General features: G+C 48.5%; 1 protein-coding gene across 1 annotated transcript in view; it reads right to left on the reverse strand.

Annotated features, from left to right (window-relative positions):
• The window catches only part of LOC149370504 (uncharacterized), a 29,301-nt gene extending 12,051 nt beyond the window's left edge, over nucleotides 1-17,250 (reverse strand). The window contains exons 1-2 of the mRNA XM_089583439.1: nucleotides 16,930-17,250; nucleotides 9,965-10,251 (exon numbers count right to left, since the gene is read on the reverse strand). Coding sequence (XP_089439565.1) covers nucleotides 9,965-10,251; nucleotides 16,930-17,250 — 608 coding nt within the window. The remainder of the gene's footprint in view (nucleotides 1-9,964; nucleotides 10,252-16,929) is intronic.
• Nucleotides 17,251-18,632: the final 1,382 nt, after the last annotated feature.

The raw sequence follows: 18,632 nt of genomic DNA on the forward strand, positions 1-18,632 counted from the left end.
TTATTATTTTGTGGTGTTGGTCAATTCAGAATATTACTGAATATGTTATCGCTTAAAGCGAATTGATTAGAAAAGCAGAAGAAAAAACAACCACTGCCGCCGGTGGGATCCGAACCCACGACCTCCGAATTACGCGTCCGGTGCTCTACCTCTGAGCTACGGCGACGGCTGTCAAATCTTCTGCTTTCGAGGGTATTTATGTTTACAAGTCACCTAACTTTGAGAGTGTTCATCAGCGCCACCCACGTTCATAAGCGGCGGACGTAGAACGTCCTGAGTTACCGCAGGTGTGACGTAGAACGTCATCGAACGGAGAGGGTGGAAGCTGCGTGAGAACCCTCTTATGCTTCCTATGGCGTCAAGGCTGCCAGAACCGAGGCCCTCGCTAAGCAATTAAGCAAACAAGGGAAGGGAATGAGGGGCTCGTTATAAATATGAAAGAAGCCAACAGCCACAGAAACCAAGGGGCACAGGGGACTTTTTTTATTTTTTTTATTATTTTGTGGTGTTGGTCAATTCAGAATATTACTGAATATGTTATCGCTTAAAGCGAATTGATTAGAAAAGCAGAAGAAAAAACAACCACTGCCGCCGGTGGGATCCGAACCCACGACCTCCGAATTACGCGTCCGGTGCTCTACCTCTGAGCTACGGCGACGGCTGTCAAATCTTCTGCTTTCGAGGGTATTTATGTTTACAAGTCACCTAACTTTGAGAGTGTTCATCAGCGCCACCCACGTTCATAAGCGGCGGACGTAGAACGTCCTGAGTTACCGCAGGTGTGACGTAGAACGTCATCGAACGGAGAGGGTGGAAGCTGCGTGAGAACCCTCTTATGCTTCCTATGGCGTCAAGGCTGCCAGAACCGAGGCCCTCGCTAAGCAATTAAGCAAACAAGGGAAGGGAATGAGGGGCTCGTTATAAATATGAAAGAAGCCAACAGCCACAGAAACCAAGGGGCACAGGGGACTTTTTTTATTTTTTTTATTATTTTGTGGTGTTGGTCAATTCAGAATATTACTGAATATGTTATCGCTTAAAGCGAATTGATTAGAAAAGCAGAAGAAAAAACAACCACTGCCGCCGGTGGGATCCGAACCCACGACCTCCGAATTACGCGTCCGGTGCTCTACCTCTGAGCTACGGCGACGGCTGTCAAATCTTCTGCTTTCGAGGGTATTTATGTTTACAAGTCACCTAACTTTGAGAGTGTTCATCAGCGCCACCCACGTTCATAAGCGGCGGACGTAGAACGTCCTGAGTTACCGCAGGTGTGACGTAGAACGTCATCGAACGGAGAGGGTGGAAGCTGCGTGAGAACCCTCTTATGCTTCCTATGGCGTCAAGGCTGCCAGAACCGAGGCCCTCGCTAAGCAATTAAGCAAACAAGGGAAGGGAATGAGGGGCTCGTTATAAATATGAAAGAAGCCAACAGCCACAGAAACCAAGGGGCACAGGGGACTTTTTTTATTTTTTTTATTATTTTGTGGTGTTGGTCAATTCAGAATATTACTGAATATGTTATCGCTTAAAGCGAATTGATTAGAAAAGCAGAAGAAAAAACAACCACTGCCGCCGGTGGGATCCGAACCCACGACCTCCGAATTACGCGTCCGGTGCTCTACCTCTGAGCTACGGCGACGGCTGTCAAATCTTCTGCTTTCGAGGGTATTTATGTTTACAAGTCACCTAACTTTGAGAGTGTTCATCAGCGCCACCCACGTTCATAAGCGGCGGACGTAGAACGTCCTGAGTTACCGCAGGTGTGACGTAGAACGTCATCGAACGGAGAGGGTGGAAGCTGCGTGAGAACCCTCTTATGCTTCCTATGGCGTCAAGGCTGCCAGAACCGAGGCCCTCGCTAAGCAATTAAGCAAACAAGGGAAGGGAATGAGGGGCTCGTTATAAATATGAAAGAAGCCAACAGCCACAGAAACCAAGGGGCACAGGGGACTTTTTTTATTTTTTTTTATTATTTTGTGGTGTTGGTCAATTCAGAATATTACTGAATATGTTATCGCTTAAAGCGAATTGATTAGAAAAGCAGAAGAAAAAACAACCACTGCCGCCGGTGGGATCCGAACCCACGACCTCCGAATTACGCGTCCGGTGCTCTACCTCTGAGCTACGGCGACGGCTGTCAAATCTTCTGCTTTCGAGGGTATTTATGTTTACAAGTCACCTAACTTTGAGAGTGTTCATCAGCGCCACCCACGTTCATAAGCGGCGGACGTAGAACGTCCTGAGTTACCGCAGGTGTGACGTAGAACGTCATCGAACGGAGAGGGTGGAAGCTGCGTGAGAACCCTCTTATGCTTCCTATGGCGTCAAGGCTGCCAGAACCGAGGCCCTCGCTAAGCAATTAAGCAAACAAGGGAAGGGAATGAGGGGCTCGTTATAAATATGAAAGAAGCCAACAGCCACAGAAACCAAGGGGCACAGGGGACTTTTTTTATTTTTTTTATTATTTTGTGGTGTTGGTCAATTCAGAATATTACTGAATATGTTATCGCTTAAAGCGAATTGATTAGAAAAGCAGAAGAAAAAACAACCACTGCCGCCGGTGGGATCCGAACCCACGACCTCCGAATTACGCGTCCGGTGCTCTACCTCTGAGCTACGGCGACGGCTGTCAAATCTTCTGCTTTCGAGGGTATTTATGTTTACAAGTCACCTAACTTTGAGAGTGTTCATCAGCGCCACCCACGTTCATAAGCGGCGGACGTAGAACGTCCTGAGTTACCGCAGGTGTGACGTAGAACGTCATCGAACGGAGAGGGTGGAAGCTGCGTGAGAACCCTCTTATGCTTCCTATGGCGTCAAGGCTGCCAGAACCGAGGCCCTCGCTAAGCAATTAAGCAAACAAGGGAAGGGAATGAGGGGCTCGTTATAAATATGAAAGAAGCCAACAGCCACAGAAACCAAGGGGCACAGGGGACTTTTTTTATTTTTTTTATTATTTTGTGGTGTTGGTCAATTCAGAATATTACTGAATATGTTATCGCTTAAAGCGAATTGATTAGAAAAGCAGAAGAAAAAACAACCACTGCCGCCGGTGGGATCCGAACCCACGACCTCCGAATTACGCGTCCGGTGCTCTACCTCTGAGCTACGGCGACGGCTGTCAAATCTTCTGCTTTCGAGGGTATTTATGTTTACAAGTCACCTAACTTTGAGAGTGTTCATCAGCGCCACCCACGTTCATAAGCGGCGGACGTAGAACGTCCTGAGTTACCGCAGGTGTGACGTAGAACGTCATCGAACGGAGAGGGTGGAAGCTGCGTGAGAACCCTCTTATGCTTCCTATGGCGTCAAGGCTGCCAGAACCGAGGCCCTCGCTAAGCAATTAAGCAAACAAGGGAAGGGAATGAGGGGCTCGTTATAAATATGAAAGAAGCCAACAGCCACAGAAACCAAGGGGCACAGGGGACTTTTTTTATTTTTTTTATTATTTTGTGGTGTTGGTCAATTCAGAATATTACTGAATATGTTATCGCTTAAAGCGAATTGATTAGAAAAGCAGAAGAAAAAACAACCACTGCCGCCGGTGGGATCCGAACCCACGACCTCCGAATTACGCGTCCGGTGCTCTACCTCTGAGCTACGGCGACGGCTGTCAAATCTTCTGCTTTCGAGGGTATTTATGTTTACAAGTCACCTAACTTTGAGAGTGTTCATCAGCGCCACCCACGTTCATAAGCGGCGGACGTAGAACGTCCTGAGTTACCGCAGGTGTGACGTAGAACGTCATCGAACGGAGAGGGTGGAAGCTGCGTGAGAACCCTCTTATGCTTCCTATGGCGTCAAGGCTGCCAGAACCGAGGCCCTCGCTAAGCAATTAAGCAAACAAGGGAAGGGAATGAGGGGCTCGTTATAAATATGAAAGAAGCCAACAGCCACAGAAACCAAGGGGCACAGGGGACTTTTTTTATTTTTTTTATTATTTTGTGGTGTTGGTCAATTCAGAATATTACTGAATATGTTATCGCTTAAAGCGAATTGATTAGAAAAGCAGAAGAAAAAACAACCACTGCCGCCGGTGGGATCCGAACCCACGACCTCCGAATTACGCGTCCGGTGCTCTACCTCTGAGCTACGGCGACGGCTGTCAAATCTTCTGCTTTCGAGGGTATTTATGTTTACAAGTCACCTAACTTTGAGAGTGTTCATCAGCGCCACCCACGTTCATAAGCGGCGGACGTAGAACGTCCTGAGTTACCGCAGGTGTGACGTAGAACGTCATCGAACGGAGAGGGTGGAAGCTGCGTGAGAACCCTCTTATGCTTCCTATGGCGTCAAGGCTGCCAGAACCGAGGCCCTCGCTAAGCAATTAAGCAAACAAGGGAAGGGAATGAGGGGCTCGTTATAAATATGAAAGAAGCCAACAGCCACAGAAACCAAGGGGCACAGGGGACTTTTTTTATTTTTTTTATTATTTTGTGGTGTTGGTCAATTCAGAATATTACTGAATATGTTATCGCTTAAAGCGAATTGATTAGAAAAGCAGAAGAAAAAACAACCACTGCCGCCGGTGGGATCCGAACCCACGACCTCCGAATTACGCGTCCGGTGCTCTACCTCTGAGCTACGGCGACGGCTGTCAAATCTTCTGCTTTCGAGGGTATTTATGTTTACAAGTCACCTAACTTTGAGAGTGTTCATCAGCGCCACCCACGTTCATAAGCGGCGGACGTAGAACGTCCTGAGTTACCGCAGGTGTGACGTAGAACGTCATCGAACGGAGAGGGTGGAAGCTGCGTGAGAACCCTCTTATGCTTCCTATGGCGTCAAGGCTGCCAGAACCGAGGCCCTCGCTAAGCAATTAAGCAAACAAGGGAAGGGAATGAGGGGCTCGTTATAAATATGAAAGAAGCCAACAGCCACAGAAACCAAGGGGCACAGGGGACTTTTTTTATTTTTTTTATTATTTTGTGGTGTTGGTCAATTCAGAATATTACTGAATATGTTATCGCTTAAAGCGAATTGATTAGAAAAGCAGAAGAAAAAACAACCACTGCCGCCGGTGGGATCCGAACCCACGACCTCCGAATTACGCGTCCGGTGCTCTACCTCTGAGCTACGGCGACGGCTGTCAAATCTTCTGCTTTCGAGGGTATTTATGTTTACAAGTCACCTAACTTTGAGAGTGTTCATCAGCGCCACCCACGTTCATAAGCGGCGGACGTAGAACGTCCTGAGTTACCGCAGGTGTGACGTAGAACGTCATCGAACGGAGAGGGTGGAAGCTGCGTGAGAACCCTCTTATGCTTCCTATGGCGTCAAGGCTGCCAGAACCGAGGCCCTCGCTAAGCAATTAAGCAAACAAGGGAAGGGAATGAGGGGCTCGTTATAAATATGAAAGAAGCCAACAGCCACAGAAACCAAGGGGCACAGGGGACTTTTTTTATTTTTTTTATTATTTTGTGGTGTTGGTCAATTCAGAATATTACTGAATATGTTATCGCTTAAAGCGAATTGATTAGAAAAGCAGAAGAAAAAACAACCACTGCCGCCGGTGGGATCCGAACCCACGACCTCCGAATTACGCGTCCGGTGCTCTACCTCTGAGCTACGGCGACGGCTGTCAAATCTTCTGCTTTCGAGGGTATTTATGTTTACAAGTCACCTAACTTTGAGAGTGTTCATCAGCGCCACCCACGTTCATAAGCGGCGGACGTAGAACGTCCTGAGTTACCGCAGGTGTGACGTAGAACGTCATCGAACGGAGAGGGTGGAAGCTGCGTGAGAACCCTCTTATGCTTCCTATGGCGTCAAGGCTGCCAGAACCGAGGCCCTCGCTAAGCAATTAAGCAAACAAGGGAAGGGAATGAGGGGCTCGTTATAAATATGAAAGAAGCCAACAGCCACAGAAACCAAGGGGCACAGGGGACTTTTTTTATTTTTTTTATTATTTTGTGGTGTTGGTCAATTCAGAATATTACTGAATATGTTATCGCTTAAAGCGAATTGATTAGAAAAGCAGAAGAAAAAACAACCACTGCCGCCGGTGGGATCCGAACCCACGACCTCCGAATTACGCGTCCGGTGCTCTACCTCTGAGCTACGGCGACGGCTGTCAAATCTTCTGCTTTCGAGGGTATTTATGTTTACAAGTCACCTAACTTTGAGAGTGTTCATCAGCGCCACCCACGTTCATAAGCGGCGGACGTAGAACGTCCTGAGTTACCGCAGGTGTGACGTAGAACGTCATCGAACGGAGAGGGTGGAAGCTGCGTGAGAACCCTCTTATGCTTCCTATGGCGTCAAGGCTGCCAGAACCGAGGCCCTCGCTAAGCAATTAAGCAAACAAGGGAAGGGAATGAGGGGCTCGTTATAAATATGAAAGAAGCCAACAGCCACAGAAACCAAGGGGCACAGGGGACTTTTTTTATTTTTTTTATTATTTTGTGGTGTTGGTCAATTCAGAATATTACTGAATATGTTATCGCTTAAAGCGAATTGATTAGAAAAGCAGAAGAAAAAACAACCACTGCCGCCGGTGGGATCCGAACCCACGACCTCCGAATTACGCGTCCGGTGCTCTACCTCTGAGCTACGGCGACGGCTGTCAAATCTTCTGCTTTCGAGGGTATTTATGTTTACAAGTCACCTAACTTTGAGAGTGTTCATCAGCGCCACCCACGTTCATAAGCGGCGGACGTAGAACGTCCTGAGTTACCGCAGGTGTGACGTAGAACGTCATCGAACGGAGAGGGTGGAAGCTGCGTGAGAACCCTCTTATGCTTCCTATGGCGTCAAGGCTGCCAGAACCGAGGCCCTCGCTAAGCAATTAAGCAAACAAGGGAAGGGAATGAGGGGCTCGTTATAAATATGAAAGAAGCCAACAGCCACAGAAACCAAGGGGCACAGGGGACTTTTTTTATTTTTTTTATTATTTTGTGGTGTTGGTCAATTCAGAATATTACTGAATATGTTATCGCTTAAAGCGAATTGATTAGAAAAGCAGAAGAAAAAACAACCACTGCCGCCGGTGGGATCCGAACCCACGACCTCCGAATTACGCGTCCGGTGCTCTACCTCTGAGCTACGGCGACGGCTGTCAAATCTTCTGCTTTCGAGGGTATTTATGTTTACAAGTCACCTAACTTTGAGAGTGTTCATCAGCGCCACCCACGTTCATAAGCGGCGGACGTAGAACGTCCTGAGTTACCGCAGGTGTGACGTAGAACGTCATCGAACGGAGAGGGTGGAAGCTGCGTGAGAACCCTCTTATGCTTCCTATGGCGTCAAGGCTGCCAGAACCGAGGCCCTCGCTAAGCAATTAAGCAAACAAGGGAAGGGAATGAGGGGCTCGTTATAAATATGAAAAGAGGCCAACAGCCACAGAAACCAAGGGGCACAGGGGACTTTTTTTATTTTTTTTATTATTTTGTGGTGTTGGTCAATTCAGAATATTACTGAATATGTTATCGCTTAAAGCGAATTGATTAGAAAAGCAGAAGAAAAAACAACCACTGCCGCCGGTGGGATCCGAACCCACGACCTCCGAATTACGCGTCCGGTGCTCTACCTCTGAGCTACGGCGACGGCTGTCAAATCTTCTGCTTTCGAGGGTATTTATGTTTACAAGTCACCTAACTTTGAGAGTGTTCATCAGCGCCACCCACGTTCATAAGCGGCGGACGTAGAACGTCCTGAGTTACCGCAGGTGTGACGTAGAACGTCATCGAACGGAGAGGGTGGAAGCTGCGTGAGAACCCTCTTATGCTTCCTATGGCGTCAAGGCTGCCAGAACCGAGGCCCTCGCTAAGCAATTAAGCAAACAAGGGAAGGGAATGAGGGGCTCGTTATAAATATGAAAGAAGCCAACAGCCACAGAAACCAAGGGGCACAGGGGACTTTTTTTATTTTTTTTATTATTTTGTGGTGTTGGTCAATTCAGAATATTACTGAATATGTTATCGCTTAAAGCGAATTGATTAGAAAAGCAGAAGAAAAAACAACCACTGCCGCCGGTGGGATCCGAACCCACGACCTCCGAATTACGCGTCCGGTGCTCTACCTCTGAGCTACGGCGACGGCTGTCAAATCTTCTGCTTTCGAGGGTATTTATGTTTACAAGTCACCTAACTTTGAGAGTGTTCATCAGCGCCACCCACGTTCATAAGCGGCGGACGTAGAACGTCCTGAGTTACCGCAGGTGTGACGTAGAACGTCATCGAACGGAGAGGGTGGAAGCTGCGTGAGAACCCTCTTATGCTTCCTATGGCGTCAAGGCTGCCAGAACCGAGGCCCTCGCTAAGCAATTAAGCAAACAAGGGAAGGGAATGAGGGGCTCGTTATAAATATGAAAGAAGCCAACAGCCACAGAAACCAAGGGGCACAGGGGACTTTTTTTATTTTTTTTATTATTTTGTGGTGTTGGTCAATTCAGAATATTACTGAATATGTTATCGCTTAAAGCGAATTGATTAGAAAAGCAGAAGAAAAAACAACCACTGCCGCCGGTGGGATCCGAACCCACGACCTCCGAATTACGCGTCCGGTGCTCTACCTCTGAGCTACGGCGACGGCTGTCAAATCTTCTGCTTTCGAGGGTATTTATGTTTACAAGTCACCTAACTTTGAGAGTGTTCATCAGCGCCACCCACGTTCATAAGCGGCGGACGTAGAACGTCCTGAGTTACCGCAGGTGTGACGTAGAACGTCATCGAACGGAGAGGGTGGAAGCTGCGTGAGAACCCTCTTATGCTTCCTATGGCGTCAAGGCTGCCAGAACCGAGGCCCTCGCTAAGCAATTAAGCAAACAAGGGAAGGGAATGAGGGGCTCGTTATAAATATGAAAGAAGCCAACAGCCACAGAAACCAAGGGGCACAGGGGACTTTTTTTATTTTTTTTATTATTTTGTGGTGTTGGTCAATTCAGAATATTACTGAATATGTTATCGCTTAAAGCGAATTGATTAGAAAAGCAGAAGAAAAAACAACCACTGCCGCCGGTGGGATCCGAACCCACGACCTCCGAATTACGCGTCCGGTGCTCTACCTCTGAGCTACGGCGACGGCTGTCAAATCTTCTGCTTTCGAGGGTATTTATGTTTACAAGTCACCTAACTTTGAGAGTGTTCATCAGCGCCACCCACGTTCATAAGCGGCGGACGTAGAACGTCCTGAGTTACCGCAGGTGTGACGTAGAACGTCATCGAACGGAGAGGGTGGAAGCTGCGTGAGAACCCTCTTATGCTTCCTATGGCGTCAAGGCTGCCAGAACCGAGGCCCTCGCTAAGCAATTAAGCAAACAAGGGAAGGGAATGAGGGGCTCGTTATAAATATGAAAGAAGCCAACAGCCACAGAAACCAAGGGGCACAGGGGACTTTTTTTATTTTTTTTATTATTTTGTGGTATTGGTCAATTCAGAATATTACTGAATATGTTATCGCTTAAAGCGAATTGATTAGAAAAGCAGAAGAAAAAACAACCACTGCCGCCGGTGGGATCCGAACCCACGACCTCCGAATTACGCGTCCGGTGCTCTACCTCTGAGCTACGGCGACGGCTGTCAAATCTTCTGCTTTCGAGGGTATTTATGTTTACAAGTCACCTAACTTTGAGAGTGTTCATCAGCGCCACCCACGTTCATAAGCGGCGGACGTAGAACGTCCTGAGTTACCGCAGGTGTGACGTAGAACGTCATCGAACGGAGAGGGTGGAAGCTGCGTGAGAACCCTCTTATGCTTCCTATGGCGTCAAGGCTGCCAGAACCGAGGCCCTCGCTAAGCAATTAAGCAAACAAGGGAAGGGAATGAGGGGCTCGTTATAAATATGAAAGAAGCCAACAGCCACAGAAACCAAGGGGCACAGGGGACTTTTTTTATTTTTTTTATTATTTTGTGGTGTTGGTCAATTCAGAATATTACTGAATATGTTATCGCTTAAAGCGAATTGATTAGAAAAGCAGAAGAAAAAGAAGAAGAAGAAAAGCAGAAGAAGAGACGGACTCACTAAATGGGCACCGGCTTCTTGATGTACACGGGGATCTCCTTGATGACCTTGATGAGCTTATGGATGGGCTTCGGCACCGGCACGGGCACCGTCTTGAAGATGGGCACCACGAACGGCTTGGGCACCGGAACGTGTACCGGAACCGGGTACGGCTTCTTGACCGGCACCGGCTTTGGCACCGGCACGATCACCGGCTTGGGCACGTGGATCGGTATAGGCAGCGCCACGGGCTTCGGGATGGGAATCGACGTGTGGTGAGGGATGAACTTCAACACAGGGACTGGGATCTATGAGAGAACAAAGAGAAGAATTGAAAGTGCTCTTTCTAAAAGCTGCTTTCTACGTGAAAAGGTGCTATAGCAGTAGCTTGTCCCGTAATTCAGCATCCCACTAACGGGTGAAGCATGGACACAGGAGTCGGTTTTTCTGAATTATCTCACTCATTCCTACCACATGCCAAACGTACTTACACATTCCACACGACGATGACTCGACCAAAGAAGCACCTCATAAAATAAAGCGCCCCCATGAGAACGAAGCATTCCACGAACCGCTATCTAGAGCAGGTAAAAACGTAATCACTTTAGGAGTAGCTACGCAGTCATCTAGAACTGTGTAGAGAGAGTCGTACTATGCCTTTGCAGCTCTTGGAGATGAGGTGTCCTTCCCTTTGGCAGTTTCCAGCAGAGATCCCGGATTTACCAGAGCAAATGCGCTCGATTTCCATTGCACACTCTTGAAGGGCTGGTATAACAAACTTTTATGCGTTATTCGTGATTGGCGTCAGTGTCAGGCTTTGCTGGAGAAGTGAATGTATGCGCGGAGGGAGTTCGCAGTCTCGAAACTGGCGGCAGGCACCTTGACTATCGGTCCGGGTAGAAATTCTATTGTGATGGTGTGTGGTAAAGCCCTCTGCGATGGCTCAATGTGGCAAACAGCGCAGACAGCGAAAGAAAAGAAAGCAAGGCGGACACATGCTCGTCCTCTGTACTCCATGATTAATTTGATTTGATTTGATTTGATTAATTGTCTTTGCGTGCAGCACTGTTTGAACCAATGGATAGATACCAACTCTCCCAACTTCTTGCTGACCCGAGAGACGCGGGTTCGATCCCGGCCGTGGCGGTCGAATTTCGATGGAGGCGAAATTCTAGAGGCCCGTGTGCTGTGCGATGTCAGTGCATGTTAAAGAACCCCAGGTGGTCGAAATGTCCGGAGCCCTTTACTACGGCGTCCCTCATAGAGATGTAAAATTTCAAGAAATTTTGAATGACATGAAAAAAAAAACCGTTTTTTTCAGGGGTTTTTTTCATGAAAAATTGGAAATTTTGCAAAATGTGACAAAAACGTTTATTTTCAACAGCACAACTATGAATGATAATGCTCCGAAGTTCAGTCGAATATGCAGTTATAGATGTCATATTGTGAAACGAACTTGTTCTATTGCACCGAGGAAGGGAACATGAAAACTGATCTATAAGTCACTCCATATGGGACTCAGAGTCACTGTCGCTGGATGCGGCGCTATGCGCAGCAGAACCACTTACGTGCACAGCAGCCTATGTTATTTATGCCATGTGTGTCGGGCTGTAGAATTTGCAGCCATTTTGTTCTACTTCAGCCGTGAGTTCAAGTATTAGTGTGTTTTTAAGTCAAGCCTGGATCTTATATGTGACCTGGCCTTCAAACCGCGTACTCGCAGCACGAACGTTTTAAAAGCACTACCTGGCACCGGCGATGACTTCTCTCTAATCGTTCAACGATGCGCGCTGTAATGGTTTTCAAAGCAAAAACAAAAACTTAAACTAAAAGCAAGCAATCATAAAACCTTGAAATTTCATCGTGAAATTTTCGTTTTTTTTCATTTTTTCTCATCTGAAAAAAAAACGAAAAAAAAAACCGTTTTTTTTTTCCAAAATTGCAGTGTTTTTTTCAGGCCTTCACATCTCTAGTCCCTCATAGTCTGTGTCGCTTTGGGACGTTAAACCCCAATAAACCATAAACCAAACCAACTTCTTGTATAAAAGTGAGCACTCTCGAGAAGAGCTTACTCGCATTTCACTCCTTTTTCTTTAATTTAGAGTGACAGCAGTACGTGCTCGGTATCGTTGTCGTCGTACACACCTGTGTTTTGGTGTCCCCTTGCTTGGAGAGCGCTTAACGTGGTTTTCTTTTAAAGGGAAACTGCATAGGTTTTAGAAATCAACGAGCTTAAGAGGGTCGAATGTGTGAAACTTGCGCGTAAAGCATGTGATGTCTTTTTGGGCTGGCGCTTGAAATAGTGAAGTAATCGCCGATTAAAATCCGGACGCCCTTCAAGCTTCTCCGCAGCGCACAACGCCAAGTGGAAGCCGCATGGTGACGTCATCGAAGGTATCGGTACATTTCCAAGCCACAAACGCCTGCTTCGAAGGAAAAAAAAACCAACGACACCGAAGGCAAACTCTGCCGGGAGTTGTTTGGCAGCGTCTAACGAGTCAGGGCAGGGTTTGGCTGACGACAGCGCTGATTTGAAATCATACCTTCCGTGACGTTACGCTGAGTTTCCCTGCACTCCTTCAGTGCATTGAGGAGAAGCGCAAAATTCAATCTTCGATTACGTCACTATTTTAGATGGTAGTGCAAAAACACTTGGCATGCTTTGCCTACAGCCTATATAGATTTGAATTCTTGAATATCGCGAAATTCTCAAAAAAAGTGCTGCAGTTTTCCTTTAAGGGATAGGTGGGACTCCGGAGACAAACTTTTTTCGCATGGCGGGGAGAACGTGTACGTGCGTTCGTGGATGACACGGCGGGGTCGTCTGTGAGTAGTAGTAGTAGAAAACTTTTATTGAGATCTTTTAAGAGATTCGCGGATTCGAAGCCTCCGTCGTCTTTCGTGGCGCCGGCGACTTCAGGCTTCTCTTCAGCAAGGTTGGGCCCCTAGTCTAGGGCTCCACTGAGTCGCGCTGCATCAGTAGCGTGCCGCACTAAGGCCCTTTGGGCCGCGAGCTCGCTGCTGGTGAGCCGGCTCTCCCATTGCTCCGCACTCGGGAATTCGTGTTGGTGGAATGCTTTATTTCGTTCGCACTCCCATGTGATGTGGTATAGTGTGGGTGTGTCGCCGCACCAGGGGCAGTTTGCTCTGTATTGTGTGTTGGTGACATCTTGTTATAGATGTACAAGTTGGGGAAGGAGTTTGTTTGTAGCCTACGCCAGCCGACTGCTTCCTCCCTCGTGAGGGCTTTGTGTGGTGGTGGGTACTTGAATCTAGTCCCCCTGTATAGTTGTAATGTCTCTGTGTATCCCCCCTCGCATGCTAGTAGCTGAAGCTCCAGAACATCTGACATGCCTGCTCGGTATGTAAGCCCTCGAGCTAGGCTGTCTGTGAAATGCGTCGCACCTGCGACGTTGTTGGTTGTGCGGCGGCTAGAAGACGAAGAGCGGTCGCGTGCATGGGGAGCGCGAGCAGCCGAGAACTGTCCGAAATGTGGTAAGCGCTTTCACACTGAGGAGAATTGAGGGGAACCATGCCTGACAATTGTCGCTGTATTTCTACCCCGTATCAAACTAAGCTCTTTTTATTTATTTATCTACGGGTCCTAGGGGCATAACATAGAGGCGGGGGAAGGTTGTATGAAGCGGAAAGAACATGTAAACGAGAGAAATTTGAATACACGTCAAAATAATACAATATAGTGGCCGTTTGCCTTCTTCTCAAAATAAAGAACTTTCAATCGATCGATCGATCGATCGATCAATCAATCAATCAATCAATCAATCAATCAATCAATCAATCAATCAATCAATCAATCAATCAATCAATCAATCAATCAATCAATCAATCAACCAATCAATCAATCAATGCAGGAGCTATTAAAATTTCAGTATATTCAGCCTGAACAAATTGAGAATGTCGAGCAGCGCACTCAACCAGAGCACAACCATCTGGCTGTATTTCCACTGGCTGGCCGGCTGGCCGGCTACTTGCCCGTCCTCTGCGGCACTTTGGTTGCGATGTTTAACGTACGCATAGAGTTCAAGAAAACACTTGAATACTTCCATTTTTTCATCCACAATACACCTCCCTCTCGAGCGGGAATGCACCTCGATCAGTAGGTTTAATCATTATTCCACGGCGACAGCCGTTTTTGGGCGCCTCCCTAAGTCATCGATGAAGCCAAATGTTGGTAAGGAAAATTAAAGTTTAATTTATATAAAAAGAATTGCGCAAATTTTCATTTTTTTTATATCGAAAAAGAATACAGTGCAAGGGATTTGGGGTTCTTTACACGCGCTAACCGCATCTGTGGGCAGAGGAGGGAGTGCAAATGAGTCGACCATCGAGAGGGTATTGTTTAAAAAAAGCATTAAGGCTAAGCTGACTCACATAATTTTGCAGGCTGTCAACTACGACCAGTCACAGCTCTTGCCGAATGTTTTAACTAAGCCGTAGCCTAGTTTAGTTTTTTTTTTTGTCTTGGATGAGTGCTCCAGAGGCTTGGCGTAACGTACTGTCATAGTCAGGTTCATTGTGGCCACCATTATCCCAGTAATCTTCCTAATGACATCCAGCGACCTGACTCGGACGCCTTCTGGTAAGCTTGCCTTCTAATGTAATCCATTATCTGACCCAAAGGAATCATCAGTGCAATCGCCACGCGTTTCAAGGGCGGAGAAGGGGATGGACAGGGAAGTGGGATCAGTATGGTTCTTCAGAAAAAAAAAAATTAGGCAGTGGCTTAGCTCTGGTTAAGCCTGGATATACAAGCGAAAAGCTGCAGTTGTGCTTGGTTTGACGTCATGGCTGTCGCAGTTGGCGCACAATGCACTGAGAGCACCACGACAACGGTGGTGGTGTTGGTGAAAAACATTTATAGTGCAATAAATATTTACAAAGAGGTGATTGGGGTAGGCCCTATTGGCCCTTTCCCCTAACAATACTAGGTGGAGCCCCTATTCTGCGGCCCCATTAGCAAGCAACGCCGCCCGCGTCCGGTGAACCAAGGCCTTTTGGGTCTTTAGGTCCTGACAGCCAAGCAGGGCCGCCTCCCAGTCCTCTCTTGTGGGGTTGGGGTTGGGGGGGGGGGGATAGATGGGTTTGATTGACACGACCAAACCATGTGAAAGGTGTCAGCCACCTCCCCACAGAACTGGCACGTGCCATCAAAGGATGCGTTGAAATGTTTAAGTACCGCCGGGCACAGTACAGTGTTAGTAATAATTTTGATGAGGAGGCGCTCGTCAGCGCGATCCAGTCCCTTACAAGGGGCCGGGTAGCACCGGTGCTCTTCCTTGTAGTAATCGGTGACGTGTTTGAATGTAAGGGCCAGATTGTCTGATTGGGAGTAGGCGTCCAAGGACAGGGAGATAGCCCGGGGAGAGAGTGCGCGGGCGGCCTGATCGGCCTGTTCGTTTCCCCGGAGGCCCTGGTGACCGGGGGCCCAAATCAGGTTGCGTGGAGTTGGATCTTCGCATCGGCAGCTATATTCCAATATGCGCCAGGCAAGCGGGGGAGCCCAGCCCAACTCATAGTTCCGACAGGCCCCTCGCGAGTCGGTGATGATGTGTTTCGACTTGGGAGTAGTGAGAGCCAGAGCAATGGCAATCTCCTCCGCGTGTGTTACGCTGTAGGCTTTGAAAGTGAGCCCGTTAACTGTGTTTGTGTTGTGTACGACTGCGGCCGTGTACCACACCCCGTGCTGTGGGCCGGCAACGTCCACGTAATACACATTTTGTTGGTTACCATAGTATCGCGCCAACGCTTCCGCGCGCGCCTGGCGACGACCGCTATGGTCTTCTCTGGACATGTTGCGGGGAAGGGGTCGGACCCGGAGGGCGCGTCTCCAGGGCTCTGGCACTCTCTCCCTTTCCTCAATATGGTAGTCATGTTTGATGTGTAGCCGGTCCAAGAGGCGGCGACCGGATGTGGTCTGTGCAAGACGCGTGTATTGGTTGACTAAGTGGGCTTCTCGAAGCTCCCGGAATGTGTTTACCACGCCCAAGGCCAGAAGTCGCTGGTTGGACGTGGTGACCGGGAGGTCGAGAGTCCGCTTGATGACTCCGGTGGATGACCTTCAGTTGGTCATCATCATGTTTGCGCAGGTGCAAGTAGGGGGTTGAGTAGAGGATTCTACTCGTTACGAAAGCATGGGCAAGCCGCAGTGCATCCTTGCTTCGTAATCCGCCCCGCTTGTTGGAGACCCGGGGGACCATGCGGCACCCCTGGTCTCCCGGTGTGCGAAGTTTGGCTAGGGTAATGTCGACCTTGCGTTGGTGGTGTACATCGGTGGAGGCGTTCGGCCGTCCAGACACTGCCTGTACGGAGGCGGAGGAGGAGACGCGCGTGTAGTGAATACGGTGCTGTCTTAGAAGGTTGCTTTAGAGACATGTACTGGGGTGTCCATTCCTTTCGGGTGTACACCAAGATATGACAGACAGGCATTTCCTTTCCCTAAAACCAATTTTCATTTAATTTTCCTTAAGGCCCTTACGGCGCGGTTCGGGTATGCACCGAGATATGAAAGAGACAGGCTTCGTTTGCTTTCCTTAAAATCGATTTTGTTTTCATTTTCTTCCCTTACGGCGCGATTCGGGTGGCCACCGAGAGAGGAGGGTTTCCTGGCACACTGTTTTCTTTTATTTATTTTTTACTTGTGCCGCGTGTGACGTCACTCGGTTTCGCGCATGCGCAGCCGTGGCAAATCTTGGCTCCGACGGCTCACGCGAAGCGCGGCTGTGGTGCGGGTAGTGAAACTTTTCGCTTCAAAAAGAAAGTACTGGTTTGGTTTTATGGGGTTTAACGTCCCAAAGCGACTTAGGCTATGAGAGACGCCGTAGTGGAGGGCTCCGGAAATTTCGACCACCTGGGGTTCTTTAACGTGCACTGGCATCGCACAGTACACGGGCCTATAGCGTGAAAAGCAGTTTCTGGGCGTTGTGTGCGGGGCGTGCTACCGAGCGGGGGGTGCACGTATACTGTACCTGTATGTTGTAGTTTTGGTGCACGACGTATTTCTGGGGCACGGGCTTGGCCACGGCGAAAGGCTTGAAGATGGGGAACAGCTTGGGCACCGGATACGGCTGGGGCACCGGCACGGGCTTGGGCACAGGGATGGGCTTGTGCACGTGCTTCACCAGCAGCTTGATGGGCACGTGCTGATGCCAGCCGCCTCCGCCCCCGTGCCACCCGCCGCCGCCACCGCCACCGCCCCCGTGCCATCCGCCGCCGCCGCCACCGCCCCCGTGCCAGCCCGTGGCCGATGCGAGACCCGCCACGAGCGCCAACAGCAGCGCGCGTCTCATGTCGTCCCTGCACGATAGAAGGAGAAGCACGTGAGAAATAGTTACCTTTTAGTCGCAACGAAAGCAGCGCAAACTTCACTAACGACGCAGAAAGGGGAGCCGAGACACAGGCGCTGACTAACAACTCAAATTTTATTGCTCTGACACATCGGTAAATATACTCAAGGCACCAAGAGCAACGAGAAGGACAAGACATGAATCACAGACAATCGCAGGAGCAAACGAGCAGGAAGTCATGACTGCCGAGCTATCGAAAGGAAACGAAATTCCTTATCCAGAAGTGCCACGGATGGGGTGCTGACACAGCGGCCTTTTAGGTTCGCGATTTTTTTTGCTTCAATTATCTCTCGCGTGATTTGGTCACTGCACCTGCTCAGCACTCTCGTGCCACTCCAGTGAGGAGTGCATATACAATCGCGGCAATGAACGCCCAAATACCCTGAGATTCGTGTGCTTACAATGTAGTCGTGCATTGTAGTTGCCGCAGCAAGCGGCAACACGGCGCCGCAGCACTCCAATAGACGCATTTTCCGATTTCGGACATGCGTACGTACCCCCTTTACCAAAAGTAACCGAGCAACAAGTTTTTGCTTCTGAGCCGTATAACGGAGTCTTTACGGCGCCCCTACTGAGCTGAATGTGCCACATTGTGATGAAAAGAGCTCACCTTACCTTACACAGATTCATAGCTCAAGGGCTGCCGCAAGTGCATCGCTACGCGGCTATGAAACAAACCACCTGTGCTCGGTTACTTTTGGCAAATACTGTACGTCCCGGAAGCCTGCTTTCTGGCAGGCGGCCCACCTGCCCACCTGGTTGTGGGCAACCTGCTAAGTGTGTGCACGACAGGCCTACGCCTGGATGATAGCTACACCTGGGTGAATGCCTTCAAGGTAAATTTCTTCTGGTAAAGGCCTTTAGGTCAAATGCTTTCATGGTAAAAACCTTTAAGGACAGGCAGTATAATAAAGACCGTTAGGGTGAAGGCCTTCATGGTAAATGCCTTCCACATAAAAACCTTGAGGCCAAAAGCCTTTGTGGTAAAGGCCTTTAGGTCAAATGCCTTTAGCATGTACGGGCTTTAAGTGCACGTTATTGCGCGCTTAGACATGAAATTTTTTTTTTTCGATTTCTTCAGCATTTCCTAAGAACTTTATGGGGATTTCCTCTGTGGTTATGCAGTTTGTCTTCACCCCTGCACAAAAGATGCCACAAGGATTAGTTTACCCTAGTTTGCCTGAGATATCATATGTATGCACGAACAGAGAATAAGCAGTAGAAGGCAAGGCGAAAAGTTGATGACGATATCCATTGTTTTATTTCCACATGCGCTTACCAACGGTACGGTTCAATGTTTCCTAACTCCGCCAATTTGCGTAATG

This window comes from Amblyomma mixtum, chromosome 1 (genome assembly GCF_055824585.1).
Source record: "Amblyomma mixtum isolate Tamu chromosome 1, ASM5582458v1, whole genome shotgun sequence".
Classification (NCBI taxonomy): domain Eukaryota; kingdom Metazoa; phylum Arthropoda; class Arachnida; order Ixodida; family Ixodidae; genus Amblyomma; species Amblyomma mixtum.